A 13,027-nucleotide genomic window follows, 5' to 3' on the forward strand; every position below is an offset into this window, starting at 1 on the left:
AACTTCTTCCGCGTAGAGTCCCTCAATGGTTATATAAACTACACTTCAGTCTGGGCACTTAGCAAATCAGACAACACACTCATCACTGGATTTAATAAAGGTCTCTGCCTGCAACATATCTCTTCTCTGAGGTAAACAAGGAAATGTCAGGCTGTCCTCTTCAGTGCTTAGCCCCGTTACCATAATTACAGAAGGGAAGAGGAAAGGCTTTGGCCAAACAGTACACTAAGAGGTCCATTTGCCAGCAGAGGGTCGATCCTGGGCCTGGCTAACAGATTAGATTTGCCTGTTATGACCTGGACTCAAGGAGACGTTATGCAGACATAAGTATCTATTACACAGCTTCCCCCTGCACTCTGCCCATTACAGCCAACAGACACCCAGGTGCAGCGAGCTGGCATTCGGACAGGCTTTCAGGAGCTGCTCTAACAGCCATGGACTAATGAGCTGGAGAGCTTCTTTCACTATAAAAGACCCTTTGGGAACCAGAATGCTATGAACTTTACACTAAACTTCAACACATCTAGTGCTGGTGTTTTTCTTCTGTTAACACTGTACATGTTATTATGAAAACAAAATATGATTTTTTTTTTTTTATTTGAGAGAGAAATCTTTTGTAACATTATGTCTTTACTGTCACTTTTGATCAATTTATTGCATACTTGCTGAAGAAAAGTAAAAAATCTCCTGAAGAGTAGAGTAAGTTTTAGCCATGATGACAGAGACGGAGCATTTGAAGAGGAAATAAGGGAGAACATAATGATGGACAGAACTGAGATGAGTATGTCGACTGAAACTGAATCATCAAATCCTTTACTCTCCAAAGCGTTGGTCAAAAACAGGGCAAATCACAAAAGAAACTGCAATAAAATCATTAGATGAATGACACATAAAACACATTCTTGTGACACAAAGTTATCTTCAAATAAAAGGATATAATTAATCATTTTACTGTAACATGGTTTTAATTCAGAGACGATTTGGAGGAGTGGAGTGGAACAGATGAGGAACAGACTGAGTTTTCAAGAATTAGCTATACTTAAATGACAATTTTATCCCCCAAAAAAAGGCTAGGGTGAGGGATTAAGTATTTATCATCTGTCACAGTGCAGTTATGAGCTAAACCTTTTTCACGGCCATCGTTTTCCCTCATAGACGCACAACAAATTGCCCTGAAAAATTGAACTTTTGGGGGTGCTTGAGGAGAATTTGATGAGGTGGACAGAGACTGTAGACACTGGAGGATGCATTCATTTACATTTTCAGAGTCATTTACATATTCACAGATTAAAAAATAAAAAAGTGCCAACAATAGAGAGCAATTTAAAAACACTCAGTTCAAAAGTTCACTGCTCTACACCTTGTTTGTTAAAGGGAGAGATCACCCAAAAGTGCAAGATTTGTCACCCTCTTATTTTTTTTTGGGACAGAAATGTTATTTTTTGGCAAACAATTCCTTTAACACCATACTATTGCTACTAATCATTTGTAGTAAATTTACAGTCAGAGTGTTCACAGTTTTGAGGTGTCAAAACATTATAAAACAATATTGATGCTTTAATCATATTCAGTCCATATAACCATTCTAATGGAAGTACAATTGCCACTAATTTGATGACATATGATTTTCCTATATTCAAAAATACATCTTCAATTTACCTTCCCGAGAGAGAGAATTAAGCTGAGACTAACTGAAATTGAGCCTAATAAATAAAAAGAGCATAAGGCGGCATAGATCAGCACTATATAGTGTGTAATGTTATAACAACGTCAATGATACTTAGACTTGCACTCAGATGGTCAAATGTAATCTTGTAAGGCTTTTATAAGCCTAATATACAGACAGCTGCAAAGCGTGAAAGTGACGGGGTGTACTTTCTAGGTTAGTTGGTTGCTCTGTCAGGTATAGTTCAGAAAGGAGAGTAGGCCACAGGTGGCTGAACAGTAGACAAACCACCACACAGTCTCAACTAAAATGCTCAAAAATTCATGTCACATTCTCTTAATGTTAGAATTCACTTAATATTTTGTGAACCTCAAAAGCACTGTGTCAGATTATCAAATGGGTTTGTTACACTATGCAAATGCTATGGGAGATAATTTGTAAGTTTGGATGATTAGTGTAACAGGTCTCAGAGTCTTGGCAGGATCAGAACTTCCTGCCCTGCTGGCTGATTAAACTTCTGCTCAACACCAATTACATTCTCAGCACTCACAGACACAGGCAGTTAGCACAGAGGAGGTCAGGTCTGCACCTTCTCACACAGAGCAGGAAAACTGTTACAACCGTTAACTAGTAGTCACCATTCCTGCTGGCACGAGCAATGCAATGTTTTCTGAATATAGTTCAGCAGTCCAATATGTCATAATGCTGTGTCATCTGGATAGATTCTGATTGTATGAACAACAGATCCAACAAGCTGCATGCTCTTTGGCTTAACCCAGAGGCTGTTGCTCTCAAAGGATGACAGTATCAAAATTGATGAATTGCAAATATCATTTAAAAAAATGGATTCTTTTTCCCTCTAGATCAGTTAATCAAACATGCTGACACTTCAATCTGGCAAATCCTCAGATATGCCCCTCACCAAAGCTTTTACAGACAACAGTTTTCTTTTTGAGACTAAATAGATTCATCAAATTTGTTTAAGGCGTCTCTATTTGATGATGTGATCTGCCAGAGAGAATATTTCAAACTAGGTCCATACTAGTAAAAAAATAAACACATTTTAACAAGTCGAAAAATAATGCCAAAAAATGTATACACTACAGTTCAAGCGTTTGGGGCCAGTGAGGTTTGTTAACGCTTAAGAAAGAGGTCTTTTATGCTCACCAAGGCTGCATTTGTATGTGTGTGTGTGTGTGTGTGTGTGTGTGTGTGTGTGTGTGTGTGTGTGTGTGTGTATATATATATATATATATATATAAATATATATGTATATGTATATGTATATATATGTATATGTATATATATATATGTATATATGTATATATATATATGTATGTATGTATGTATGTGTGTGTGTGTGTGTGTGTGTGTGTGTGTGTGTGTGTGTGTGTGTGTGTGTGTGTGTGTGTGTGTGTGTTTGTGTGTGTGTGTATGTGTGTTATGTAAAAATATAACTTCAATAATTAACAATTCTGCAGTCTGATCTATGATAGATTACACAACAATTACGTAATACATTTTGCATGTACAAAGAAACCCCTTGTACATAGAGCAGGAAATTATGACGACATGTGACCCCTAACCTTTGAGTCCTTTGAGTTCTGCCAATGCAAAAGAATAAAGAGCAGCTAAGGGGCATTACTGATGCTGCACCTCTCAAAGACGGGTCACTACCTGGAGCTGCCCAGAAAGACAAAGACAAGAAACAAGAGAAACAAGGAGGGAGAGAGAGAGGGGGGGAGACCTCTCCTGAACTCTCAATAGACTCAGCTGTGTTTTAAGAGCGACTCTACTGAGTGTTTTAAGGAGTGATTACCCGAGGGAGTCTTTGTATGGCATGTGGTGCGTGTGCTAAACGAGGTCATCACAAATGTCCCGTACAATAACTGAATAAAGGACAACTACGAAGAAAAATGTGCTTCTTCATGATAAAACTAATTATATCAGTGCTTTCCAAAATGATGGAAATTTTTACTTCACACACCAAAACATAAATTACCAATCTGCCCATGCAGCAGAATTCAGTCATAAGCCTCATATATACTCACCAGCCTCTTCAGCAGTGACCCGACAGAGCAAGAATAGAGAGAGAAAGTCTGGTGAAAGAACCATTCCATTAAAGATAATCGGGTCTGTGCTGCAGTTTTTCATGCTCTGAAAAGTCCATAAAAAATGGGTTTCTCTCGGACAATAACAACCTGAAGGGTTCAGTCAGGCCTGCAGCGCTGGGTGGAACAGGACTGAATGGATCAGAGAAGGTCTGAATTAAAGAGGGTTGCTGTTCTCCATCACTAACCCTTCATTCATTACACACTCCATCCTAAGGGCCTCCAGCTCTGGCTTTATCGTACTTCCTATCTGTAGTTAAACAGTATTTAATAAACACACACACTCACACCCCAATATTTCTCAATGGTGTGACTGCTGCTTAAATTTGAACAATGTAAACTCTCAACAGACTTTTCAACAAACGATTACATTCACTTAAGGCAACCGATCGTATCTATTTTGTAAATGCATGCTATAAATATTACTGAACAATTCATCCATGTCGGTTTCATTTTTTATTTTTTTATTTAATAATATTTGTTTTTATTTATGAACCCTAAGATAATGCCCAAAATATTTCACTATCTTGTTTTGGTTTCCATGAGAACTATAGCTTAAATATAGTTGGACAGTTTGAAGTTGAGTTACAAACCACCTAAATTCGCATTGAAAACAAATATCATTGCACAAGACACATTCTGGTAGGCAGAAGGGGAAGAAGAGGAGAATAATGAACACAGCATTAAACTGTTGCAGCTCATTTGTTCAGAGTGTGCAGCATAAAAAGTGATATCAGGAAGAGCCACTAAACCTGCATACATACAGTGTTTGGTTCTATACAGTTATGAGTCATTCTTAAGCTTGAACATCATTGAAACATATTTTTGAATTTACTCATTAATGATCATGTGTACTGTGTATGTATGTTTGTGTATGTGTGTGTATATACAGTACAGCAGCTGAATAAAGACAAATGTCTGTCTATCTTCTCAATCACTGAGCACATTAGGGATATTTAGTTTTGTTTCTCATGATAACATTTTAGACTTAAAATGAAAATGCTATATTCTAATAACTACTTTGAAAAAAATGTTGGCCTTCCTCTAAAATATTCATTTGGATAATCTGGCTTTCAAAAGAAAGTAATTGAAGATCCCTGATCTCAGAGAAGAGAAATAAGTACAGTCATGGCCAAAAGTTTTGAGAATTACATAAATATTGGAAATTGGAAAAGTTGCTGCTTAAGTTTTTATAATAGCAATTTGCATATACTTCAGAATGTTATGAAGAGTGATCAGATGAATTGCATAGTCCTTCTTTGCCATGAAAATTAACTTAATCCCAAAAAAAACTTTCCACTGCATTTCATTGCTGTCATTAAAGGACCTGCTGAGCTCATTTCAGTAATCATCTTGTTAACTCAGGTGAAAATGTTGACGAGCACAAGGCTGGAGATCATTATGTCAGGCTGATTGGGTTAGAATGGCAGGCTTGACATGTTAAAAGGAGGGTGATGCTTGAAATCATTGTTCTTCCATTGTTAACCATGGTGACCTGCAAAGAAACGCGTGCAGCCATCATTGCGTTGCATAAAAATGGCTTTCACAGGCAAGGATATTGTGGCTACTAAGATTGCACCTAAATCAACAATTTATAGGTTCATCAAGAACTTCAAGGAAAGAGGTTCAATTCTTGTAAAGAAGGCTTCAGGGCGTCCAAGAAAGTCCAGCAAGCGCCAGGATCGTCTCCTAAAGAGGATTCAGCTGCGGGATCGGAGTGCCACCAGTGCAGAGCTTGCTCAGGAATGGCAGCAGGCAGGTGTGAGCGCATCTGCACGCACAGTGAGGCGAAGACTTTTGGAAGATGTCCTGGTGTCAAGAAGGGCAGCAAAGAAGCCACTTCTCTCCAAAAAAAAAAAACATCAGGGACAGATTGATCTTCTGCAGAAAGTACAGTGAATGGACTGCTGAGGACTGGGGCAAAGTCATATTCTCCGATGAAGCCCCTTTCCGATTGTTTGGGGCATCTGGAAAAAGGCTTGTCCGGAGAAGAAAAGGTGAGCGCTACCATCAGTCCTGTGTCATGCCAACAGTAAAGCATCCTGACACCATTCATGTGTGGGGTTGCTTCTCATCCAAGGGAGTGGGCTCACTCACAATTCTGCCCAAAAACACAGCCATGAATAAAGAATGGTACCAAAACACCCTCCAACAGCAACTTCTTCCAACAATCCAACAACAGTTTAAGTGAAGAACAATGCATTTTCCAGCACGATGGAGCACCGTGCCATAAGGCAAAAGTGATAACTAAGTGGCTCGGGGACCAGAATGTTGAAATTTTGGGTCCATGGCCTGGAAGCTCCCCAGATCTTAATCCCATTGAGAACTTGTGGTCAATCCTCAAGAGGCGGGTGGACAAACAAAAACCCACTAATTCTGACAAACTCCAAGAAGTTATTATGAAAGAATGGGTTGCTATCAGTCAGGATTTGGCCCAGAAGTTGATTGAGAGCATGCCCAGATGAATTGCAGAGGTCCTGAAAAAGAAGGGCCAACACTGCAAATGCACTGACTCTTTGCATAAATGTCATGTAATTGTCGATAAAAGCCTTTGAAACGTATGAAGTGCTTGTAATTATGTTTCAGTACATCACAGAAACAACTGAAACAAAGATCTAAAAGCAGTTTAGCAGCAAACTTTTTGAAAACTAATATTTATGTAATTCTCAAAACTTTTGGCCACGATTGTACACAGCAAAAGTACTGAGAGCAAGAGAGTGATAGAGAAAGCCTGGGCATGTGGAAAGTTTTGTCTTAAATGGGTGTACTGTATTTGCACTCTGTGCTGAGGGGCTTGTATGAGGTTGTCTGAGAGCAGTTAGAGTGTGCTGGTAACTGCCTCAGTTTGGATATTTGCCCTGGAGTTCACAATAACAGTCATATCCTCTCATCTTAGAACAAGGGGCAATCAAACCTTATGGCTATGCAACTACCCTCTGCAACACAATATAACAGCAGTCCCAAGAATGATTATTGGAAAAAATAAATATGATTAGTTCACGCCCAGTGAACTTGACAATTACAAAAACTATATAAAGTACTGATTTAACAATAATTCACAGTTAATTTATGCACATAATTCATCTTGCCACAGAAAAATCTGTCAGATGACTGTAATAACTGTTCCAGCACTACCATGTACATGGACTTTGTTTACATCACAGCTGCACAATATATTTCACCCAAAAATTAAAATTATGTCATCATTTACTGCACACCTTTCTATCTTCTGCAGATAATTAGGGTCCAAACAACACTGGACCATACTGACTTTCATTTTTTGAAGAAAAAATAAGGGTTGAAACATTCAAAATATCTTTCATAGAAGAAACTCAGTAATTCAAGTTTGTAATTACAAAAGAGTAAATAAATGATGATAGAAATTTCAATTAGAATTTTGAGTTTAAAAAATAGAGATTAGAGGAGAGGAGAGGAGGAGAGGAGAGGAGAGGGACTGAATGATTGCTGCTCTGTAAAGTAAAGCCATGATGCTCTTCTGTGTGAGCTGGAGAGGGTTTGGAGAGGGGCATTTCTGAACCTTATATCACACACTGCAATTAGTGTGGGCTGAAGATGCCTCTCTGTGTGGGAGAGAGAAAGAATGCTGGTGTGCAAAAGCGAGAAACAGTACTGTGGACATTTGTATTATGCTGAATTGGTGCAGGGTATGTAGGGAGTGGGATCTGTGAAGTGAGGGAAGTCCACCCTCACAAGCACTTAAAAGACGGCTGATAAAAATTTGTAGTGCTGGTCCTGAAAAAAAACTAATGTGCATGTTGTTTCCTAAATATATATATTTTTTTCTGTTTCCACAGTACACCTCGAGCAATTTACTATTCATTCACAACATCTGTTTGATTTTTCCGCACTTCTGAAAGTTGTTGACTATATGTAGGAAAGATGTTTAGCGATGCAGCTGGCTTCAAGACAACATTTTTTTAATAACCCTGTGATGAGGGCATACAGGTGTACCAAGATGTATATTTTGAGACTACTGGGTGTTTAGAAAGTTGTTTTGAAGTGCAGGTTTGGTGTAAGAGGTAGGGTACATGGGACCATACAAAACCATAGCTTTTTGGGTCAAGCAAGGGAGAAAACATAATTAATTAGCTGAAACAATTTGTCTGTAGCTAATACTTCGCTGATGGCACTCCAGCTATATATGGTTTATACTGAAAGTGTAGTTCACTCAAAATGTGTTCATCTGAAGTGGTTTAGTATAAAAAAAAGTAGTCAAAACAATTGTAGTGTTATATGGCTTCTAAAGCCCTACAGTAGCTTTTTAAAGAAAAACCCGACCCGAGACAGACCCAATGAAATTAGACCTGAGTCCAACCCGAAGGCATTTAATTGCAAACCAGACTGGACCCGAACGTAAATGGCATTTACTTGTGTACAGCCTGCAGCCCCACAGTCAATCAGGAAAAATCCCAGTGTCCTGCTGACTGATTTGGCCACTTCTCCATTATTTTGATTTATTTAACATTTATTCAATTTAGTATTAGGCTACTTTATATTAGTGCCTGCCTAATGGAAACAAGTTATTTCTGAGCTCGGCTTTCAATTGTGACCAGTGGATTTGAAAAATAAATGTTATAGTTTGATAAAAAATAAATCGATAGCCTAATAATTCTTGGATTTGTGTTGTCTGCAACCTCATCTCCGGCGAAAGGCTTCTGTGCACAAAAAAAGAAAAGCCCTATATGAACAGGCAGCAGTGAAGTGAGTGGATTTTCCTGATGGATCTCATATCTATAAGATGAATTCTGTGTGCGAGGTTACAAACATATGCTCCTTTTCTATGTGCTTTCCTCTCTTAACACGAAAGTCAAAGTAGCCTATGCATTCGGGACAGTTTAAAAGAATTCAGGTCTAATTGGATCTATTTGGAAAAAGCATATTTATTTTAAATTACCCAAGACCCGGGGCCGCTAATACCAAACCCAACCTGTGTCCGAGGTACTCGTCAAAGTTTTGGACCGGAACCCGCTCGGGTCTCGGGTCGGACCTCGGGTTTTCGGATCCAAGTGGACCAGTGAAGACCTCTAGTGTGAACAGATGACAACAGAATTTTTTATTTTCAGTTTAACTACCTCTTTAATGCAGAACAGTCAACGCTAATATAACTGCTGTTAAAGAGCCCCACTGAGAGCCCTCCTAGCCAAAATAGTAGGGCGAGTGGGCGAATTAGCACTTGTCATTGACCCAACACATGACATTATACGAACAATTCTGGGCAGTTTCATCCCTGACAAAGCCTTTAGTGAGTACCCAGCCCATCTAATATTAGAAAACTCCTGTAGCTTTAGAGGGCGAACGTACCTGCGAGGACCCTATTGACGGATGAGTGTGTAGCCAGGCCCGGCTGCCCTCGCTCATGGAAGATTCCAGCATACGGCAAAAACTCCGGCAAGAGGAACCGTCTGCGAGAGATGGGGTGAAATAGAGGCAGTGTGAGAGAGAATGACAGAACATGTGAACCCATGATTTGAGAGTTTCGAGGTTGTGTAAAATATCAGCATCACATGCATATTTCACAGGGAAGGAAATTCCATAGAGCACTGTGGAAAAACTCAGTAAAAAAATATATCCAGCATGACAGATGAAATGAAAGAAAAAAAATTCAGATTTTAAATGTAACTGATAACAAAACTAATTTCAACAGAAATTTAAATTGTAAACAGTATCAATAAAAAGTTTAAAAATTTTACTTTTTTAAAAAAAAATTCCCCAAATGTGTGTGCTATGTACAATACCCCTCAAAAGTTTGTAAAATAAATGAATACTTTTATTCAACAAAGATGCATTAAATTGATCAAAAATGACAGCAAAGTCTGTTAAGTGTGAAACTTGTGTGAACTTTTGCTTTGAACTTTCTATTCATCACAGAATCCTAAAAAAAATATGTATCAGGGTTTCCACAAAAATATTAAGCAGCACAACTGTTTTCTACATTGATAATAGAGTAGACTAGAGTAATGGCTGCTTTGCCATGTTATGTTTAAGTTTGAAGTTATGGTTTATTAAAATCCTGGTTTCACTAATTTTAAATTGTAATAATATTTCCCAGTATTACTGTTTTTATGATTATTACTGTTTTACTGTTTTTAATAAAAAACGCAGACTTGTTGAAGATAAAACACATTTTAAAAAAAACTTACTGACACAAAACTTATATTAAAAGTAGCGTATATTTCTAATAATATAATATTTGTATTATTATTATTATTAGAATATTGTGTCATCTCTCCCATCAACTGTATTGAAATCAATCGTGACTCAAGTCTCCTGTGTACTTCTTGTGCCTGCAGAGTGTTATTTGTATGACACACAACACACTCTCAGATGGACGCTGCCCATGTTGGCAGCAGGCAGTGAGGCAGCTCACTAGGTTTTGGAATAGAGTTACGCCTGTTTCACACTGCAAGCGTGAGCGGCGCGTGAGCGTAACTACAGCGTCACTGCAGCTGCAGATGTGCCAGTGTATTCACACTGGAAGCATTTGTACAGCGCGGGGGTGTAGGCAGCGAAGGGCCTGATGGGCATAGGCCCGCCCAGTCTGATGCAGGCCCCCCCAGTTTATTATACAAATATAATATTTTTTAAAGAATTATTGTTTCATCTATTTTAACACAATTAGAGAACTATTATAACATCTCAAATAACTAAAATAAATAAAAAGTGTTTTTGTATAATTTTTGATGAGTTTGACTGACAGCAGTGTTAGCCTTTTGTTATCCAGGCTGTTTCGGACATGTCACACATGTAAATTTGTCTTCACCCATTTAGTTGGAGTGTAACTTGAAGCTGTGTGTTAGAAAATGTTAGAAAAACAGCAGCAATGCATAATTCTGTAAAAAAAAGACTTAAATATCATGTAAATATCATTTATAGATTTGTTTTTGTGTCTATGTTGGTCTTGTGTCCTTCTTTGTCATTTGTGCCTTGTTGTCCATTTTTGTCACTAAAGACCTGGAGCAATATAATATTCATTCTATTTTAGCTAATTGTAAAGTGAGAATATTATGTTTAAGTCATTATTTGTTCATAGAGATTAATTAAAAAAAAGCAAAAGTCAAGTCAAGTCACCTTTATTTATATAGCGCTATTGCGTCAAAGCAACTGAACAACATTAATTAGGAAAACAGTGTGTTCATCATTGAATTGAAAAGGTGTGTTTCTAACCAAGGTGAACACGCTGAGTGTTCATAATATTTTTATTAGGCCGAATGTTGAATATGTCAGTGTTTCATGTGCATTTATTGTGTCTATAGCTCCGTTTCTGTAACTGTGGAACTGAAAATAAATAAAAGGCATAAGTTTGTCATGTCAATCGTAAATGAACACGTGCAATATTTACAGAATACAATATTTACGGAAGCTGTCAATAATGAATGAATAATGAATTTCTTATGTTTATAGCCTTCTCCATTGTAACTTAAGATCCTGCGCAAGATAAACTGTTCATTGTGAGTTTGATAAAATGTTTTAAGTTATAATGCTTTAGGGAATTAAAAATTAAAAACAAGTTAAAATGGCTAAATCTTCTATACATATTTTTTATTCTTCATTTTTTTTCATGACATACTCCAATTTGTGTTAAAACACACTAGACATTGTTGTTCTGTGCATTTTTAGCACGTTTTGTGTGAAATCATATTTATTTTGTCCATCAAAAGTGTACAGTCATTTTAATTGAGCGTGAGCGGTGCAGCAAAAATAGACCTGGCACCGAAACCATCGCTGCAGCGCTGCTCACGCTAGCTCCTGCTCGACACTCACGCGCTGCTCCTGCTGCCGGTGTGAATGCACTCATTGATTAACATGCATGCTGAAAAAAATATGCGCTGTTCACATGCCGCTCACGCTTGCAGTGGGAAACTGGTGTTAGCATGTATTTCTGGTGCATTGGCATAAACAGACTAAAAGTGTTCCTACCTGGGCACAAAGCGACCAAGGGAGGGGGCAGACATGCGTGCGTTACGAGGAGCCCTATGTCTGCTTCCATTGTCCCTGTACACACACACACACACAAACGATCTGGTCAGCAATAATAATCATTAGATCAAACATCAAACTTGTTTAATATCATTTGTCCTTTGTAATTTTGAAAAATTAAGTCAAAGTGTGAATACTAAATTAAACAGCTTAAGAATTTCTACAATCATTTTTAGCTGAATGAGAACATCAGTATGCTTGCAAGGTAAGAGTGCGAATGAATGATAAAGAACTGAAAGAATTATTTTTTTTTGGCAAACATAAATATTAATATGATGGCTAACTGAAAGACTGATGGGTTTCATAAGTATTCTGATGAATATGGATCTGTGGTCCTAGACTGCAGTGAACGCTGAACTCTCCAGCCAGCGGGTGGAATTATTCATCAGCTCAGAGGAGGGCATCTAATCCAGCCAAAAAAAAAGTAGGAACAAAAAAAAGAAAGAGAGGGGAAGAAGAGCAGCAAAATGATTTCAGAAATGTATTTAGAGAGGAGAGAAACACTGATATTCAACTAATGGAGGGGTTGGAGAGAGGAAAAGCGAGACATTTTGGAGCATTAATGGTTCCATAAAAGGACCAATGACTGGAGCCTTGAGCACAGACTAGTTGGCTGCTTCCAAAAACAAACAAATTAAAAGAGCATTTGCATATTAAAATTATGAATCTGGACTTTTTAAAAGTCTGATAATGAGATTGCAAGGGACATGTAATTTCATAATGTGCTTATGGAAAAACTGTAATGGCTTCGTAAATTCTGTTCAGTGGTTTAGCTCCGTTTCATGTGCAACACCCGGCACAAGAGGAAAGCCACCACTGGAAAGGTGATCCCTTCTTTGCTCCTACTTGCTTGATAACCCTTCTTTTTAATGTTTTGTTCCTCCAAAATGTTCCTCTTTTTTTATCTATCTGCCATCTCTTGCTATCTATAGTCAATCTGCTCAAATCCGTCCTGTGCACTCACTGAGTGCTCTCTTCTCCCTGTCACTACTAGACACGCCCCTTACTCCTGAGTGGCAGCGAGTGTGTTTTGGGACTTTTTTTGCAGGATTTTTTTTTATTTTTATTTTTTTAATATTGCTTAGTGCACCTTCAATAATACATATTTGTGTATTCCTTGAGTATACACTACTGTTCAGTTTTGAGTCTGAGGTCAACAAGACTTTTATTTTTTATTATTATTATTATTATAATTATTTACATTTGTTGTTAAATTTTTTTGTTTTGGTGGTTTATTCATCCGTTCATCCAT

At 37.8% G+C, this 13,027-nt stretch overlaps 1 protein-coding gene across 5 annotated transcripts in view; it reads right to left on the reverse strand.

Moving 5' to 3' along the window:
• LOC109093327 (activating molecule in BECN1-regulated autophagy protein 1-like) overlaps positions 1–13,027 on the reverse strand; it is a 69,770-nt gene that overhangs the window by 43,976 nt on the left and 12,767 nt on the right. For all 5 annotated transcript variants that reach the window (XM_042760438.1, XM_042760437.1, XM_042760439.1 and 2 more), the window contains 2 exons: positions 11,716–11,790; positions 9,100–9,200 (listed from right to left, as the gene is read on the reverse strand). In XM_042760438.1, the coding sequence (XP_042616372.1) occupies positions 9,100–9,200; positions 11,716–11,790 (176 nt within the window). The remainder of the gene's footprint in view (positions 1–9,099; positions 9,201–11,715; positions 11,791–13,027) is intronic.

The sequence above is a fragment of the Cyprinus carpio genome, chromosome A7, assembly GCF_018340385.1.
Source record: "Cyprinus carpio isolate SPL01 chromosome A7, ASM1834038v1, whole genome shotgun sequence".
Lineage (NCBI taxonomy): Eukaryota > Metazoa > Chordata > Actinopteri > Cypriniformes > Cyprinidae > Cyprinus > Cyprinus carpio.